Source organism: Marmota marmota, unplaced genomic scaffold, assembly GCF_001458135.2.
Source record: "Marmota marmota marmota unplaced genomic scaffold, marMar, whole genome shotgun sequence".
NCBI lineage: Eukaryota > Metazoa > Chordata > Mammalia > Rodentia > Sciuridae > Marmota > Marmota marmota.
Genome location: NW_026000211.1, coordinates 12,647,737 through 12,666,087, shown reverse-complemented (window position 1 = coordinate 12,666,087; position 18,351 = coordinate 12,647,737). Strand labels below are relative to the sequence as shown.

The window sequence follows — 18,351 nt, the reverse complement described above, 5'->3', positions numbered from 1 at the left end:
TTTTTTTTTTTTTTTTTTTTTTTTTTTTTTTTTTTTTTTTTTTTTTTGGTATTGAGAATTGAGGTGCTTTACCACTGAGCCATATCCCAGCTCTTTTTTGAGACAGGGAGGGTCTCATTAAGTTGCTTAGGGCTTTGCTAAGTTTCTGAGGCTGGTCTGGAACTTGTAGTCTTTCTGCCTCGGCTTCTGGAGTCACTGAGATTACAGGCATGTGTCATTGGGCCTTGCTAGATGTACAGATTTTTAAATAAGGTATGATTGCAGCAGAAAGTATATATAGAAGTTTGACTCCTGTATAGAAGGAGGCCTCAGCCTCCCAAGTCACTGAGTTGTATATTTAATGGTAGGATGAATAAATAGTAGTCATTATAATTTTCAAGAATTACAGTTACATCCTTGAATTCTAGGAATTAAGGGGTTTTAAGGAGAATGACTATTTCATTAAGGAGAAAGGACTTTTCATCTTTAACATCACTTTTAGGAAAAATTATTTTTATTTTAAATCAGTTACTTCTTTCATGGCCCATGTTTTCTCCACTCAGATTATAAAATCTTCCAGTTGATACTCTAATGATAGTGTTAACTGTAATTTCCACATTGGCATTGCCATGGGAGGAGAAGGGAGTGTTTTTAAGGTAAAAGCAGCAAATGGAAAAGCTAAGCTCTCAGTTTTAAAGGGGAAGCCCATTGTGTTCCAGCAAAGACTGTTTTGGAGCTCCCCCTGGGCCTCAATCCAGAAAAGGCACCCAAAGTGTTCTGACTCCTGGTTTATGAATTACTTAGCAATGAGTTGTATATTTAATGGTAGAATAAATAGTAGTCATTGTAATTTTTAAGAATTATGGTCATAGGCACCATTAGTGACTAAAAATTGTCTAATTAATATATGATACCAAATAGAAATGTACATTTTGTCTTGTCCCCCAATTCACACCACATGAATTCAATCTGCAGAGCTAAATCCTCTCCAACTGAAGCATTATAAATGACTGCTAAGTAAAAAACATTGACCCTATGCATTAAGATAGATAAGAAAACAAATTCATACTTTATTTTTCAAATACTCTGAAATAACTTTTTTTTAACTTATACATAAGTAGATTCAAGCATTCGTTTGAAACATTTCTGAAGAGAGATACTCATATTACCATTTGGTAAGTTCCATAGCCATCTTGTCCTTGCTATTAGAAAACTGCCATTATCAGACACATCTACTAAAGAGCTCCATGACATTCACTAAATGAGTACAAAATCCCACATTTTAGTAAAAAAGAAAAGAAACACATAGTTTACTTATATTTAGTTTCCTCCCAAGGAATTTTGTGAGAAACTTTCCCTTCCACTCAATTTACTTATGTCTGAGAATAAAAGCAAGTGATCACAAGGCCTTATTGTTTCTGCTTTCTGAAGCATGTTACACCAGAGGGGGAAGTAGAACCGAAGTCAAAACTGCCAAGAAAGCGTGCATTTCAGGGTATATGTACCATGCAAATTATACCCCAAGCAATTTTTTAAATTCTCTTTTCTCCCCAGTCATAGAAAGAATGCAAAACTCAAAGCATCTTTGAAGTTGCTCTTTCATTTAGAGAACACACCCTTCCTTACCACAAGGTATCAGCATGCATGGAGAATGGAAATTTTTGTTAGGTTGGTCAGGATTTCTAAACTATATATCTTTCCTAAATGATAATTGCTAACATTTATTGATTAGTACAATGTGCCATACAAGTATGCTTTTATCCTGCTTGGAAAAGTCCAACATGATGGAGGTATTCTATTATGCCAATTTTAAAGATACAGAAACTGAGGCACAAAGAGCTGAAGTAACTTGCCTGGTGTTCTGGCTATTGCTACAAAACACATATTCCAGTGCTTAATGGCTTTAAAAAAAAAAATGGTTTCAGTTGGCCAGGCATTGGGGAAGGACTCAACTGAGCTGTTCAGGCTTGGAGTCACTCATGGAATTGTAGTCAGACAATAGCTGGAGTTAGAATAGTGGGTATAGTGAGAAACCAGCACGAGCTGGAGCAGCTTGGGGCTGTTCAGGCATCTCTTTGAGTCTTAGGGTCTTTTTCCACATGATGGTTGGACTTCCTCACAGGATGGCAGTCTCAGGGTAGTAGAAATGCTATGTGGCAGTGAGAATAGAATCAGCAAGAAAAAAAGGTGTATTGCCTTTTTGACCTTGCACACTTTTGCATAATGTCGTTTCCTCTGTGGGGTCACAAGTCCACCAGAAGGGACATAAACTATGAACTCCCTCATCCTAGAGGTGTGGGACAGGAGATTTTATTGTATCCTTCTAGAAGAGACAACCTGCCATACCCAATGACATAGCAAGGGATTCAAGAGTTGGGCCTCTAACGAAGGCGTGCTGCCTGCACAGCTGGTGTTCCTAGCCACCATTCTACACACCACCAGTCTAATGTTGCCAGTGCTCAATAAATAAATGAGTCTTTGGCTAAATATGTATGATGCCTACATATACATATGCACATATGCACATGATTTGGTTTTAAGTCTATGGCAGTGAATCTATTGCTCTTCGTTATCCATTGATTCCAAGTGTTCATCATGGTCTTACTTTGGGCCAGTTGTGCTAGTTGTTCAAGCCATAAAGGGATCCCTATTCTGAAGACCAGAGTGCAGTAGAAAACCCAGAAACCAAATTCCAACACAATGTAATAAATGTAGTAGAAGTAGGTGCAAGACTGGTGAAATGATGGAATATCTGGGATTTCTTTAAAATACCCCAGAAAACAAAACCAAAAACTAGGTGGGGGTGGGAGTCGGGGAATGGATGAAATAAGATTTGGGAAATGTTGATTATTGTTAAATATGGGTGAAGCATACCTGGGGGCTTATTTCACTCTTCACTCTCCTTTTAGATATATTTGAACATTTCTGTTGCAAAAATAATAAGAGATAATACAAAGTAGAAAGGAAGCCCTGGGGAGGTGAGTCACTTCATAGAGTATGAGTGAGGAAGGAACAGGGAGGTAGCACTTCTCTGAGGAGTGACAAAGGCAAGTTTTTATGTTCATAATAAAATTATTCTTTGTTGTATGCATTTCCATTATCCATGAACAGGTAATATTATGTGAGCTGAATTGTGGAGAACATATAAAAGTTTGTAAAATAAACAAAGCAAGAAGAACTTTCCAGGTGATGATGAAGGAGAATGCTGGCATCCGCCCCTGCCTGCACCATGACATGCCAACTGCCTCCAACATAGACAGACTTGTCCACCAGTGAGCAAAGCTAGTGTTGTTTTCCTACCCCAGAGACTCACATTCCCTGATAAGAGAATGTGAGTGGGTGGGACGGAGCTCACTTAAAGCCAGGAGTCCTTGCTGCTGTCACCACTGCTGCTCCTGGAGAGCAGGACTTTTTCTCCTCGAATTCCAGGATTTGGGGTTGAAGTTCATCTTTTTTGGTAATGCTCATTTGATTGAAGAATTGTACTTGGGTGTCATTCAACAACTATTATCTCAACAAAGGACAGAATCCACATGCCAATCTAACAGGAAAAAAATGAGCCCTTTGTTCAAGATGATATCTTGAATTATTTAAGAACAGGCTGGGAAGAGCCCCACAAAAGCTTTCTGTGACTGACAGTGTTTTATCAGAGGTGTTCAAGACAACTAATTGGCTAAGACTACATTTACAATAGTTTTTCTCCTGTTCTGACCGGCATCTTTCATTTCATCTTATGTTTTTATTGTGAAAATTTCTAAACAGACATGAAAGTCGACCACTGTAACACAAACTGCCATCTTGTACTCAGTTTCAAACATTAATACTTTGCCATCTATCATCCATCTCAAATCATTTCACCCACAAAAAGACTTTTAAAAACCACAATGCATTATTACATCTAATAAGTTCAACAATAATTCCTTGAAACTGTCTACAATACACTATATACAATTTTCCCTGGTTGACTAGGCAAACTTTTTTTTTAATTTTTGTAGTTGTAGATGAACATAATGCCTTTATTTTATTTGTTTATTTTTATATGGTGCTGAGATCGAACCCAATGCCTCATACATGTGAGGCAAGTGCTCTGCCACTGAGCTACAACCCCAGCCCTAGGCAAACTTTTTATAGCTGGTTTGTTTGACTCCAAATCTAAATAAGGTCTACTATTATATTTAGTTATGTCTCAAGTCTTAAGTTTTATTTGATATAGAACATTCCTCCCCCGCCCCCGCCCCTGCAACCTTCTATCCCTTGTCAATGACTTTTGTTGTTGTTGTTACTGGGAATTGAACACAAAGGTGCTTTATCACTGAGCAACATCCCCTGTCCTTTTTTTTTTTCTTTCTTTTTAAGACAAGGTCTCATTAAATTGCTGAGGGTCTCGCAAGTTGCTGTGGTTGGCCTCAAACTTGCAATCCTCCTGCCTCAGCCTCCTGAGTTTCTGAGATTGTAGGAGTGTTCCACTGTGCCAGAGACATCATTGACTTGTGGAAGAAATGGGGTCAGTTGTCTTGTAAAATATCCCACATTTGTATTTGGCTAATTATTTCTCCACAGTGTTTGTATAACTCATGCCTCTATCTCCTGTACAATGGACTGGGAGTTAGAGTTAAAAACATGCTTAAATTCAAGTTCTCCCTTCCCTCCTCCCTCTTCTCCCTCTGCAATCTCTCTGGTAATCTCACTTATAGTGTTGCTAAGATTGACCCACGGGTTTACAGGATGACAACCTAATCTCTTTATTATGAGGTTTAGCTAAACATCCATCAGTGGCAATTACCTGAATCGGTTATTTAAACAGTTGCAAAATGTCATTTTAAAGTGCTGTTATCCGTTTATTGACTGGAATTCTGTATGGAAACATTTTTCCACATCCATTAGGTGTATTTAATCATATTAAAATAAGAGAATTTTCATAACTTAATTCTTTATCATTTCAGAGTAAAAAGTTGGTGCCCTTGTGATTTCTAAAGTTATTCTAGAGATTTAGTTTTTGCGTTATGCGTCCTCCTCTTCTCCTCCCCCACTCTTAAGAAATAATAACGTCAATGAAGGACTGGTGGACAGGACTCAGGTTGGTGTGAGGGCTTTCTGGTGCTCTTGCTGGTGGCCATGTCTTCTAAAAAGGACAACCAAGGCCCTCGCCCTTGGAAACACTAAGTTTACAAGAAACCTTGAGCTGTAAGGATAAAATCAATAAGACAACATCTACAAACACAAACCTTTATAACCATAAATAAAGTCAATATTAATTCAGGGCTGTTCCCCAGTGATCACCTCGAGGAATCAGTGCGAGAACCTGACATGGAAAAAAGGTGGTATGTAACACATGGATTTTATGTTAATTCTTTGAAAATGCGTAATCACAGAATGATGGTTCTTTTGCCACACCCAGCACTCGCAGTATACAGAAGACTACTTGCCATATTTTATTTTGGGGTTAATTGTTCCTCTCCATCAGTTAGTGGAGTGTTTACTGTTGCTCCAGTCCACTCTGCCCAAGGCCCTGGGTAAGCAGGACCTTTTCAAGTGTCCCTCCCTTTCACTCATAGAAAATTAAACTAGCGTGGCCTTTTTGGAGAGGTTGTCACATCCAGCTCCCCTACCCAGGACTACGTGAGGTGACTGGTTCCAAGTTCTGCAGTGCATAATGAAATTTCCAAAGTGGTCAGACAGGCCGGGTGACTTCAGGACAATGCGCTTTTATGTTTTAAAATAGGAACCCAGCTGCGAGAAAGGAAAAGGTTTTCTTGTACTTGGCTAAAACAACAAAAAAATCCTGCAGAAACTCGTGCAGATTGAGTGGGTCCCCTGTTGTGCGCCACCCCCTGGGGCTCACTTTCTCTCCAGTCTCCTATCAGCTCTGCAGGGACTGTGGGCCCAGGATGCTGGGCCTGGGTGGCACATCCTGGTGCTAGCAGGGGCAGCTAGGAGGTAGTAGGGGACCTCCCACCCCTCTGGCTTGCTGGGCTTCAGGGGAAGGCCAGGGACGACAGGGACATTGCTGACCTCACTTTCCTGGAAGGAGACACACAAGTCACATTTCCCAAGCAGAGTGTCTTGTAAGCTTTTGCAGAGCTGCTGTTGTAAGCTTTTGCCGAGGTTGTTAGAGTTTGCATCTGAAAGGTGCCTCACAGGCCAGTGTGGTAAAGGATTAGTCTCTAGCCTGCTTGGGCTTGGGGGAAGTGGACCTCCTGGGAGGAAGTTAAGTCATAGGAGAGTGTCCTTGAAAGCGATAGTAGGACTCTGACCCTTTCCTGTGTCTCTCCTTGCTTCCTGGCTGCCAGGAAGTGATGGGGAACAGCTCTTCCGCCATGCCACCCTGATGCACTGTGCTGCCCTAGGCCCAAAGGCATCAGGGCCAAGTGACCACAGACTGGAACCATGAGCCCAAATAAACCTTTCTTGTTCATAATTTGATTATCTCTCTCTCTCTTTTTTTTTTTTTTGGTCACAGTGATGAAGTGGTATTACATTTACCATTTATTTCCATAAGGAAACATAGTCCAGAAAGAGAAAGGATGTCACACACAACCAGAGTGACATTTACTCAGTTTCCCTGCGCTAGGGCAGTGAGTCAGATCAGAAATTGGGTATGAGAAATTTAAGAAATAAGACACAAAAATAAGTGAAACATCAGGATCCAACAGGGACCAGCTCTGATGAGTTCTTACTCCCCCAAATGGAGTCTAAGGGCTTTATTTAAGTGGGTGGGAAACCCAATACCCAATGGGATTTCCTATAAAGAACTTCCTGAGGAAACAGGAAGAAAATGGCAGAAACAACTCGGCTGGAGTTTAGCAGGTTAGGCCACCACCTCTACCTATGGGACGTTAGAACCTAGGGCTGTGAGCTAAGGCAGGTGTCAGCATCATCTGGGTTTTCTCAAACCAGGGACTTTCACCCAGGAGTTCCCAGAAAAGCAATCTCCCTGCCTTGTGATAGCTCACATAAACTCATAATTAATGGTTTCCAACAAAAAGACTGTTCAGAGCCTCCCTGACACTCAAAAGTGTTTGGGGTCTCAACCCACTTTCCTCTCTAACACCTCTCCTCTCTGCCCTTCCACCTCTCACCCACTTCCTCTTATGCTGGTGCTTAATTGAAGTGGAGTTCAATTAGGCAAAGCAGAGTTTCCCACCCAGCATCAACTAAAACCACTGATCAGTCCTGTAAAACACCCAGAAGCTTCCAAGTACCTTTACAACAAAGTTTTGAGGTTTTTGAGAGCAGATGCCAAGGCACAAATGATCCCAAGGGTGCCCTTTATTCTCACTGCCAGCTCCCTGTGAATTTGAGATTTACTATGAGGTGTGAGTGATGTGCCATAAAGATACCAGTGATTTCTGTCAAGACGTGAACATGAACAGTTTTATCAGACAACTCAGCAGATAAACCCGCGTTATTGTGTAATTCATACCCCGCAGGCTAACGAACCCTATTTCCCTTACAACAGTCCTTTTGTCTTTCCCCAAGTTGTGTTTCTGTGTCTTGCAGAGCAGGAAAAGATTCCAACTGCCATCTTTTCTTCTGAAAACAGAAGAAAATGGTGACTTGGAGGCTCTTCAAATAAAGTTTGATGCAGGTAACACTTTGCTTTTTGGAAACTTCCTCAAAAATTCATATGGCATTTTCATTGATAACAACAACAACAACAACAACAACAAAAAAAAAAAAAAACCCACAGGGAATTGAGTCATGTGCCCAAAGCCTAAAGCCAGGACAGTTGTAGAAGCTGGGCAATGGTCCTGAAAGTCAAGACATACTCTGCTGCCTCTTCTGTCATTCTTTCTTTTGTTTGTATCTCTAGAGCTCCAGTTTGTGAGGAAACTATTTCCTGTATTTGGAGTCCTGATCCCTCTATTTTAAAAAAATTTTTCATTATACATGACAGTAGAATGTATTTTGGCAGAATATACATATATAAAGTGTAACTTATTCTATTAGGTTCCCATTCTTGTGGTCGTATATGACGTGGAGTTACCCTGGTCATGGATACAAATACAAGGCTAGGAACAGATGACCTGATCCCCTCTGTTGATAGGAGGAGCACCCAAAGTGTGGATAGGACTGTGTGTTGTACGCTGTACACACCAAATCTTTGTGCTGGTGGTCATACTGAAGAAAACCTGGATGGACAGAGGCAGGCACCAGTGAGTCTGAGCTCCCCCCGTGTGCACCCCATCCTTGCTGACTGGATGTCATTTCTGTGTCTCAGTGAAATCTACCTACAAGATTTTGCTCATATTTTCTCTGTAGCAAACAATAGGAAGAATTCTATTTTCTCATTGAAAACAAGACCCAAAGTACAGTCAGTCACCAGAACATAGCACTTTGGGTGACTCACTCCCCATCATTCACTCCTTCAAAGCCCCTGAGGCTCCATCAGTGGCAGCACCAGGTGCGGGCCCACTGTGGCAGCCCTGTGTGGGCATGTGCTCTGTCCATGACTCCTCATAAACCCATATATTCAGAGAGGATGTTCCCACCTCTGCTGGTGAGGGAGGCATGCTGAGCTTCATGATACCAGCAACTTCATGAAGGGCTCCACCTGCTCACACGGCCACTGGGCCATGGTGGTACTCTGGGCTTTCCCAATAGAGTAAGCACCATCAGACAGCACCTGGTCCCCCGCCTGCCTCTCACCTCATTCTTGACACTTCTCTGTTGCAGCAGAGGCAGGGGACTCCTAGGAACTTCTTGGCATCTATGCTTGCTCACTGCCAGGCCCTGGGGTGTGGTGGTGGGTGTGGGAGCTTCTGGTAGTGTCTTGGGATCTGGTTTCCCAGTGGCTGTCTGGAGATATCCCACCCAGGAAGGAGATGAGGAGCTGATGTTTATGGGGCAAGCTTTAGTCAAGAGCAGATAGGAGTCAAAGGATAAATTTGTTCTTTCTCCCTCATGTGAACTCTTGAAGGAGACATGGTTTATTCAGCCTCTCTGAAGTGACCAGCTTGTGACGAGCTCCGTAATGCTCTTAAGATTTGATCTTCTTCCTCGCCTAAGATCTATTTATTCCAGAGTATCTTGAATTCTTTTTTCAATGTAAAAATCGATTTGTAACTTTTGGTGGAGGGCGGGGCGGGTACCAGAGATTGAACTCAGGGACACTCAACCACTGAGCCACATCCCCAACCCTATTTTGTATTTTATTTAGAGACAGGGTCTCACTGACTTGCTTATTAGCACCTCGCTTTTGCTGAGCTGGCTTTGAACTCTCCATCCACCTACTTCAGCCTCCTGAGCCACTGGGATTACAGGCATGTGCCTCTATGCCCGGTAGTTTGTAACATTTTTGACCTAGATCACTTATTTTCTTATTTTTCTATATTATTGATGAAAGCAATTTATATTCAGAGTAGAAAAATTTGAAAAAATTAAGAAAAATATAGAGTAAAATGAAAATAATTTATAATATTATTACCAAATGAATAATAATATTATTACCTTAAACATTTTAGAGAATTTCCTCCCAGCTTTTATTCTTTTTTTGTTTTTTTTTTTTTATTTTTTTGTAGTTGTAGTTGGACACAAGACTTTTATTTTATTTATTTATTTATTTTTATGTGGTGCTGAGGATCAAACCCAGGGCCTTGCATGTGTGATGCAAGCGCTATACTGCTGAGCCATAACCCCAGCCCCCCAGTTTTTATTTTTTTCATCAAGAATTTGAGTGTGTGTGTGTGTGTGTGCGCGTGCACGCCCATGTCTGTATTGCTGGAGGTTGAACCCAGAGCCTTCTGCATGTTAGGCAAATATTCTCCTACTGATCTACATCCCCATCCCAAAGTGTTTATTTTCTAAGTAATCTTTTCACAAAATAGCCAGATTTGTTATTTTCAAACCATCCCTCACATCTGACAGAAGATCCATTTGCAGATTTTTAACGCAGTCAACTTAAATTGGAATAATGCAAACCCATATGGTGAGATCTCTACGTGTATTCTGAGAAGATAATGGAAATTTCCAACATGCCTAACATGCTTTAAAAATGCTTTGGTCATTGTTAGCTTTTCTGAATGCACATGGAACTACTGTTCCTCTTTTTCCCCTTCAAATATCCTGCAATCATACACATGGGAAGGAAGAAAGAATTTACCCTCTAACTCCTATTTGGCACTAATAATCGTCTCTCACAATGATGTTCTGAGAACAATAAGGCATGGGAGGAAAGCTGATGATGTATTACTATAAATAAGAACTAAAGTAGGAATTGTCATGAGGTTTCGTTGAGAGATCCTAGGCAGCTAAAGTGATTATTGCTAAAATAAAGAATATTCATGTTGGTTGGGGAGGCTGTGATGTAGTTATTAATACCACTGACTTTGTGATTAACCAATCCTGGCTTTTCCTCCCTGTAAATTGTTTTATCTTCGGGTATTACCTAAACTTCATGAATTGTAGTCTTCTTATCTGAATCATAACAATGATAATAGCATCTTGAAGAGTTGTTCAATGACTTATTCAATACATGTCCTCTCAATGTCAACTGTCCAACAACTATTTGCTTAGTAGATGGTAGCCTTTGGATACAGTAGTGAATAATACAAAGTCTCAGCTCTCCTGGAGCTCAGAGCAAGAGCTCCATAAAGCATAACTTTGCATCATTACCACCATCACTACCACCATTGTCTTTGTCACCATCAGGGACATTTCTCCTGTATTAAATATTGATTTAAGAAAATTGATTATCCCAGAGCAGTACATTTTTTAAAAATTACATTTTAAGATAATTATAGATTCATATGCATTTGTACAATTGTGGAATTAATACAGAGGGATCTTTTGTACATTTTACCCACTTTTCCCCAGTGGTAACATCTTAGAAAGCTGCAGTACAAGACTGCAACAGGATATTGACATTGATACAATCCACTAGACTTACTCAGATTTCCGTGTGTGTGTGTGTGTGTGTGTGTGTGTGTTTAGGTAATTTTATCACATGTGTAGGATCAGGTGTCCACCACAATCAAGATACAAGATAGATTCATCTTTACCAGAATTCTTCATGTTGCCCTTTTATTATACCTACCTCCCAAACTCCCAGAGTATCTAACATCTGGAACAGCTCATCAGTTTTCCATTTCTATAGATTTGTCATTTCAAGGATATTTAAAAAAAAAATTTAGTTGTAGTTGGACACTATATATTTGTTTTATTTACTTATTTTTATGTGGTTCTGAGGATCGAACCCAGTGCCTCACTCATGCAAGGCAAGCGCTCTACCACTGAGCCACAACCTCAGCCCCTCAAGGATATTATATAAATAGATTAATACAATTTGCAAGTTTTGGGAATTGGCATTTTCCATGCTGTATAATTCCCCAAAGATTCATCCAAGCTGTAGTATCAATAGTCTGTCCCTTTGTATTTCAGGGTCCTGTCACAGGATGATGTGCCACTCAACATTCACCTACTGAAGGGGTGCGTGGTGGATGCCTACAGTTTGTTAAACCACTCACCCATCTCTATGGTTTCCAGTTTATGAATATTACAAATCGAACACCCTATACAGATTTTTGTGTGGACATAGTTTTCATTTCTCTGAAATAAATCCCCAACGGTACAATTACTAGATCAACTGGTAATTACATGTTTAACTTTACTTTTTTTTTTAAACTGCCAAGCTATATTCCAAGGTGACTGAACTATTTTATACTCCCACCAGCAATGTTTAAGTGATTTAGTTTCTCTGCATCCTCACTAGCCCTTGGTATTGCCATGTTTTTTTATTTTAGCGATTCTGATAGATGTGTACTGGCACTTGCAGGTTTTAGTTTGTATTACCCTGGTAGTTAATGGTGTCAAACAAACGGCTTTTCAAGTCTTTTTTTTTTTTCCCCATCTATATGTTCTCTTCATTGAAATAAATGTTCATGATTTTTGCCCATTTTCTAATGAGAATAGTTTAACTGTTGAGTTCTGAAACTTTATCTATTTTGGACACCAGTTCTTTATTGGACAGGTGGACATGGTGGCACTTTCAGCAGGTGCATGGACAAAAAATGATGGGATGTCCATCATGAAAGAGAACCCAGCAATACAAAGGAATTAACTGTTGATACACACAACAACTTCAATCCATCTCTGGGAAGTTGCACCACATGGTAAGGGATATTGGACAATCTGTAAACTGTCTCTTCATCCTCTTAACAGTCTTAGCAAAACAAAATATTTTAATTTTGATGAGGCTCAATTTATTAATTTTCCTTTTATGGATTGTGTTTTGTCAAGCTCAAGAATTCTTGGTCTAGACACAGAACCTAAAGATTTCTCCTATGTTTTTTCTAAAAGTTTTATGAATTTCTGATTTTACTTTATATCCATGTATAATTTTATGTGAAATTCCAAAGTAACTTGCAAAAATACTTTTTACATATGTTTTAAAATCATTTCAGATGTAGTTGAAAGATTACAAGGTTTTTACTGTTAGAAATTTAAATTTATCTTTCTTTTCTTTGATGGTAAAAATGTTCATTCCTAATGACATCAACACAATTATTTGCTTATCCTACAAATTATCTAGAATAATTTCAAAATAAAAATGCCAATATCACTGAAACACTTTTAACTGCATTTTCAGATTTCTTTGAGACACTTTGTGTTTTGAGATCTTACAACTCTCAGGATATACAGTAAAAATTATGTTTCACTTTATAATTTTAATTAATTCCTTTATTAATTCACTTAATTTGCCTTATCATTCACTTAATAGTTTTACTTACATAATTCCTTTATCTACACGCCACTAGTTTACTCCGTAACTATATTTCAGTTTGTTGCCATTTTTAGTTTTGCTTTTGTTTATTTAACTAAAAAACAAATGCCAAATGTCTTCTTTGATATAAGGAGAGTAACTAAGAACAGAGTAGGGTCGAAGAGCATGAGAAGAAGATTAACATTAAACAGGGATGAGAGGTGGGAGGGAAAGGGAGAGAGAAGGGAAATTGCATGGAAATGGAAGGAGACCCTCAGAGTTATACAAAAGTACATACAAGAGGAAGTGAGGGGAAAGGGAAAAATAATACAAGGGGGACAAATGAATGTCAGTAGAGGGGGCAGAGAGAGAAGAGGGGAGGGGAGGGGAGGGGAGGGGGGATAGTAGAGGATAGGAAAGGCAGCAGAACACAACAGACACTAGTATGGCAATATGTAAATCAATGGATGTGTAACTGATGTGATTCTGCAATCTGTATATGGGGTAAAAATGGGAGCTCATAACCCACTTGAATCGAAGTGTGAAATATGATATATCAAGAACTATGTAATGTTTTGAACAGCCAACAATAAAAAATTAAAAAAAAAAAGTTTATTTAATATTGGGGCTGGGGCCCCACATATGGGAGATAAGCGCTCTGCCACTGAGTTACATCCCCAACCCTTTGTTTATTTTTAATTTTATTTTCTTTTTAACTATGTAAATCATTGAATGTTTCCAAAGTCTAAATTATACTACATGGAAAATTCTACTGAAATCTTGCTTCCATTTCAGTTGTCTATGGTGTTTAAACTTCACCTTTATAATAACTGTTTTTATTAGCTTTTTATTATTGCCTCCTTTGTTTTTGTTTTGCAAATTTAAACAACTAATTGTATTTATTTCTTCTTTCTTATACAAAAAGTCCCAACTCTGTCGTACTGCTCTATGATATATGATGTCATTTTTTTTACAATACAAATTTTTTTATTCTTGGTATGTCTTAATATTTTGGAACGTTAGAAATTTTGTACTAATTGTTATTATTGTGTTAATATCTTTGTATAAGACATTTAGACCCCTCTTTTTCATGTATATATGCTTGTCCCCAACTATAAATAATGATAAAACTGACCAATAATCACTCCTTTTCTTTTTTCTCTCTTACTCAGCATCCAAATTAAAGTGGAGTCTTTTACACAAAGTTGATATCTGTGGGTTGCTGAACTTGTTTATTTTCTAAATACTTTGTTCATTCAACACCATTTTTTATTAGTAGCATTTTATCTATATTGTCAGAGTGTATAATGATAATATCTTCTTTTGTTTTTATTCCCATTACTTTACCTTAGTTCTATATAAAACACTTAAAGCTTATCAAGGATCTTGGGATGAAGTGTCTTATGATTATTTTGAAGGGTTGTCTGGAGCTCATTTATACAGATTCCTTAGAAAGTCATGTAGGTTAATATTATCTGGGATTTTGCGTGTTTATATCCTTTATTCTGCATGTTTATAACCTTTATTCAACCTTTGCATGACCTTTATTCTTGGTTGTCAGTTTGGCTGGATATACTCTCCTTGACTCATATATTCTGTTGAGTATTATAAATATAATGTCTTGTTATGAAATGATGTGTTGCTTTAACAAGTCTGATGCAAATCTGTTCTTTTCTCAATTTCAGTTGAAAATTTTGGGGACGGGGTCTGTATACCCACATGATTTTTTTTTTTCTCTGTACGTCTCAGTGGTTTATATAGAATATATTTATGTGTGGGCCACTGTGATTGATTTTTCCAGGTATGCCATGTGCTCTTCACTGTGTAAGTTCAAGTTTCTTTTTATTTTAAGAAAGATCTTTTAAAATTTTATAACTTCCCAGTTGCTCAAATAAAATCAAATAAGCTTACCTCATGAAATAAACTAGACAAAACCCAACAAAAAGTGCTAAAGATTAATCCCACCAATCTGTCTCTTTCCTATTCTATTAAATATACAAGTGTGTACTATAAATGGGTGAGAAGTAAAACACTTCTAATGTAAGTGAAGAGCTATTAGGAAATGGGGCTATCGTGACGCCATAAGAGGCCCAGGGCAGAGAAAGGTACAGAAGGCATCTGTCCGCAAGAACTCACTCAAGATAGACCAGACCAGCTCACTGGGCTCAAAGGTTAACCTGAGTCTTCAGGTCATTTTTACTTCATTGCATTCTATTTTGTTGTTTTATATTTGCTTGTTTCAGTATAAGAGCAAGTCAAGCATCTATTCAGCTAGTCTAAGAATACTTAGAATACTTTATGTAACCCACAAATCACCTGAATCGATTTTTATTTTTTCTTCTGCAAATACAACTGATTTTTCACCTATAAATTTTCCCCCACTTGGGATTGAACTCAGGGGTACTTTTCCACTCAGCTATTTTAAGACAGTGACTAAGTTGCTAAGGGTCTTGAGAATTTGTGGAGGCTGGCTTCAAACTTGTGATCCTCCTGCCTTACTCTCCAGAGTTGCTAAGATCGTAGGTGCTTCAAGGTGCCCAGCTTTACCTTCTATTATTTTTAAAATAAGAAAGAATAAGTGAGTTTAAGAAAAGGTGGGATCTGAAGCTAAGGAACATCATTACTCTTAGTCATTCTTGCACTGAAACAATTTCTTTCTCTAGTTTCTCTATTTCTGTAAATGTTTCCCCCACTTTCCTGGGCACTGGAGTCTGAACCAGGGAGCAGGGCAAAGAGTCATTCCTCCTCATTGTAATTCAGGAATGCCAGAGTCCTGCCTTCCCTTTTCCTCTGCCCTCCATACAAATTCCTCCTTGTTCACTGATGTTTGAAATTCCGTAATTTATTGCTTTGGCTTAAAGCCAAGAGAAAGAAAGTAAGCACATTTCTATTTTTCTTGAGCTGAAGGCCAGACACTCTCTTGTTTATATTCCACATCAATCTTATACATAATACCTTTAATAAAGGAGGTAACTGAAGCTCAGAGAAGCTAAGTCACTTTTTCAGGGTCACAAGAGAGGTAGATAGAAGGGATTATAACTAAGCCCAAATTGGATCCACTCCAAAATCTGTGATTTATCTGATACCCCAGGCTAATATTTTATGTGGGCCTGGTGCTGTATTCAGTGTGTCCTAATAGATACTCACTCTTAAAATAAATCAGTGTAGCAGCTGATAGAGTCACCTCACCCACGTGTCCATGTGCCTTGCCAATGTCCTGTGTCCTGCAGGAATTCTGAGTGCCTGAGGTCTTCTTGGGCTCCAAAGCCTGCTATCCCCAGAATGCTAGTATGCAGACTAAAAGCATGGGAGAATGTGCTCTCTCACCCCAACCCCAGCAGCCTTCAACCAATGACTGATGGAAATGGAGCTATGGAAATGGTGTCTAAAAGCTGCAACTCCCTTGCTCCTTGGGTGGGGTGACCCTACACTAACCGCCAGAATTCCCCACTAGGGTGAAGCTCCAGTTGTGCACGTACTGATGCTCTTGACAATGCACTTTTATTGACGTTCTCCTTTCCTTGTCTCAGTTCCTAACTGATGGCACTTGTATCTTAGTCTTGGGGTCCTAGGGGTCTGCTTCATTGGAACCCAAGCTAAGGAAACCAGCAACATCCTAAATATAGATTTTCATGAGAGAAGGATCAGCAGACTTTGAGGTCATCAGACACTGGAGCAAACTGAAGAAGAACTATGAGAACTATGAAGCCTATTTATTTATTTATTGTATCAGGGATTGAACTCAGGGGTACTTGACCACTGAGCCATATCTCCAGCCCTATTTTGTATTTTATTTAGAGATAGGGTCTCATTGAGTTGCTTAGCACCTCGCTTTTGCTGCGATCAGCTTTGAACTCTCGATCTTCCTGCCTCAGCCTCCTGAGCTGCTGGGAATACAGGCGTGAGCCACAGCGCATGGCTTATGCAGGCTTCATTTGTTCCTAAACCTTTACAAAGTGTGTTTGTTCTTCATCCCATCAGCCACAACCTTGGTGATGGAGTCATATATTTGCCCATGAATAAATATTATGGCAATTCCTGGGAAGAAGGATAATGCACTACATAAATGCTCTGCCTTCCTGGAGGTTGTATAGTACTGCGTGCCAGGAGAGTTGTTTAAAAAAAAAAAAAAGAATTAAATGCTACAGGGACACAGCCACATCAATGTTTATAGCAGCACAATTCACAATAGCTAAACTGTGGAACCAACCTAGATGCCCTTCAGTAGATGAAGGGATTAAAAAATGTGGCATATATACACAATGGAATTTACTCAGCAATAAAAGAGAATAAAATCATGGCATTTGCAGGTAAATGGATGGATTTAGAGAAGATAATGCTAAGTGAAGTTAGCCAATCCCAAAAAACCAAATGCTGAATGTTTTCTTTGATATAAGGAGGCTGATTCATAGTGGGATAGGAAGAGGGAGCATGGGAGGAACAGACGAACTCTAGATAGGGCAGAAGGGTTGGAAGGGGAGGGAGTGGGCAGGGGGGTCATTAATGATGGTGGAATGTGATGATCATTATTATCCAAAGTACAGGTGTGAAGACATTAATTGGTGTGAATATACTGTGTATACAACCAGAGATATGAAAAATTGTGCTCTATATATGTAATAAGAATTGTAGGCTGGGGTTGTGGCTCAGTGGTAGAGTGCTTGCCTAGCATGCACAAGGCGCTGGGTTCGATCCTTAGTATCACATAAGTGTAAAATAAAGATATTGTGTCCACCTAAAACTAAAAAATAAATATTTAAAAAAAAGAATTGTAATGCATTCCACTGTCATATATAAATAAAAAAAGAATTAAATGGATCTCCTAGAAGTGAATAATATATATCTGAAATTTTAAAAAAATGATGTAGTAGATAGGCTTAACTGCAGAAAAAAGAAAAAATGAAAACAAAAAGATGGAAATTGTTCAAGTTGAAGAAAGTAAGAGCAAACGGAAATTTTGTTTTTAATGAAGAGAGACTCAAGGCTGTGGGATAATATTTGGCGTATAATTTGAATCTTAGAAGAAGAGAGAAAAATGTGGCAGACCATTCATTCCAAGAAAATGATGGCGCCAAATTTCTAAATTTGGAAAAAAAGCTCTTCATCATGGTTAAGATTTACTGAGCCTTTGTGATTTACTGTGATGTGTAAATCTTAACCATGATGAATTCTAAGAAAACTAACACCAGGCAAATCATTGGTAAACTGCTAAAAATCAGAGAACAAACAGCCAAATCAAAAAGGCACATTAGATATAAGAGAACAACAATCAGGAATAATGGAGGCAGAGAACAATGGAAAAACATCTTTAAAGTGCTTATGTGGAAAAAAACAACCGGTTGATCTAGAATTTTACAACCAATAAAAATAGCCGGGTGTACCACATGTGTAATCCCAGCAGCTTGGGAGGTTGAGGCAGGAAGATCAAGAGTTCAAAGCCAGCCTCAGCAAACGTGAGGTGCTAAACAACTCAGTGAGACCCTGTCTCAAAATAAAATACAAAATAGTGTTGGGGATGTGGTTCAGAAGTTGAGTGTCTCTGAGTTCAATCCCTGGTACCACCTCCCATTCCCCCTCCCCCCCAAAATTTTGGATTATCCAAAACAAACTAGGTGAATTATCTGGATCATATGATCTATGGAAACACAGGCTTGGATGATTTAGGCTCCCAT

At 38.9% G+C, this 18,351-nt stretch overlaps 1 protein-coding gene across 2 annotated transcripts in view; it reads left to right on the top strand.

Moving 5' to 3' along the window:
• The window catches only part of Trappc11 (trafficking protein particle complex subunit 11), a 60,002-nt gene extending 48,128 nt beyond the window's left edge, over positions 1 to 11,874 (top strand). Inside the window, exons 30-31 of one of the 2 annotated variants that reach the window (XM_048791926.1) lie at positions 7,480 to 7,567; positions 11,359 to 11,874. In XM_048791926.1, coding sequence (XP_048647883.1) covers positions 7,480 to 7,567; positions 11,359 to 11,402 — 132 coding nt within the window. In that variant the 3' untranslated portion in view covers positions 11,403 to 11,874. Of the gene's footprint in view, positions 1 to 7,479; positions 7,683 to 11,358 lie in introns of those variants that run through there. The other variant, XM_048791925.1, reaches the window with a different exon arrangement.
• Positions 11,875 to 18,351: the final 6,477 nt, after the last annotated feature.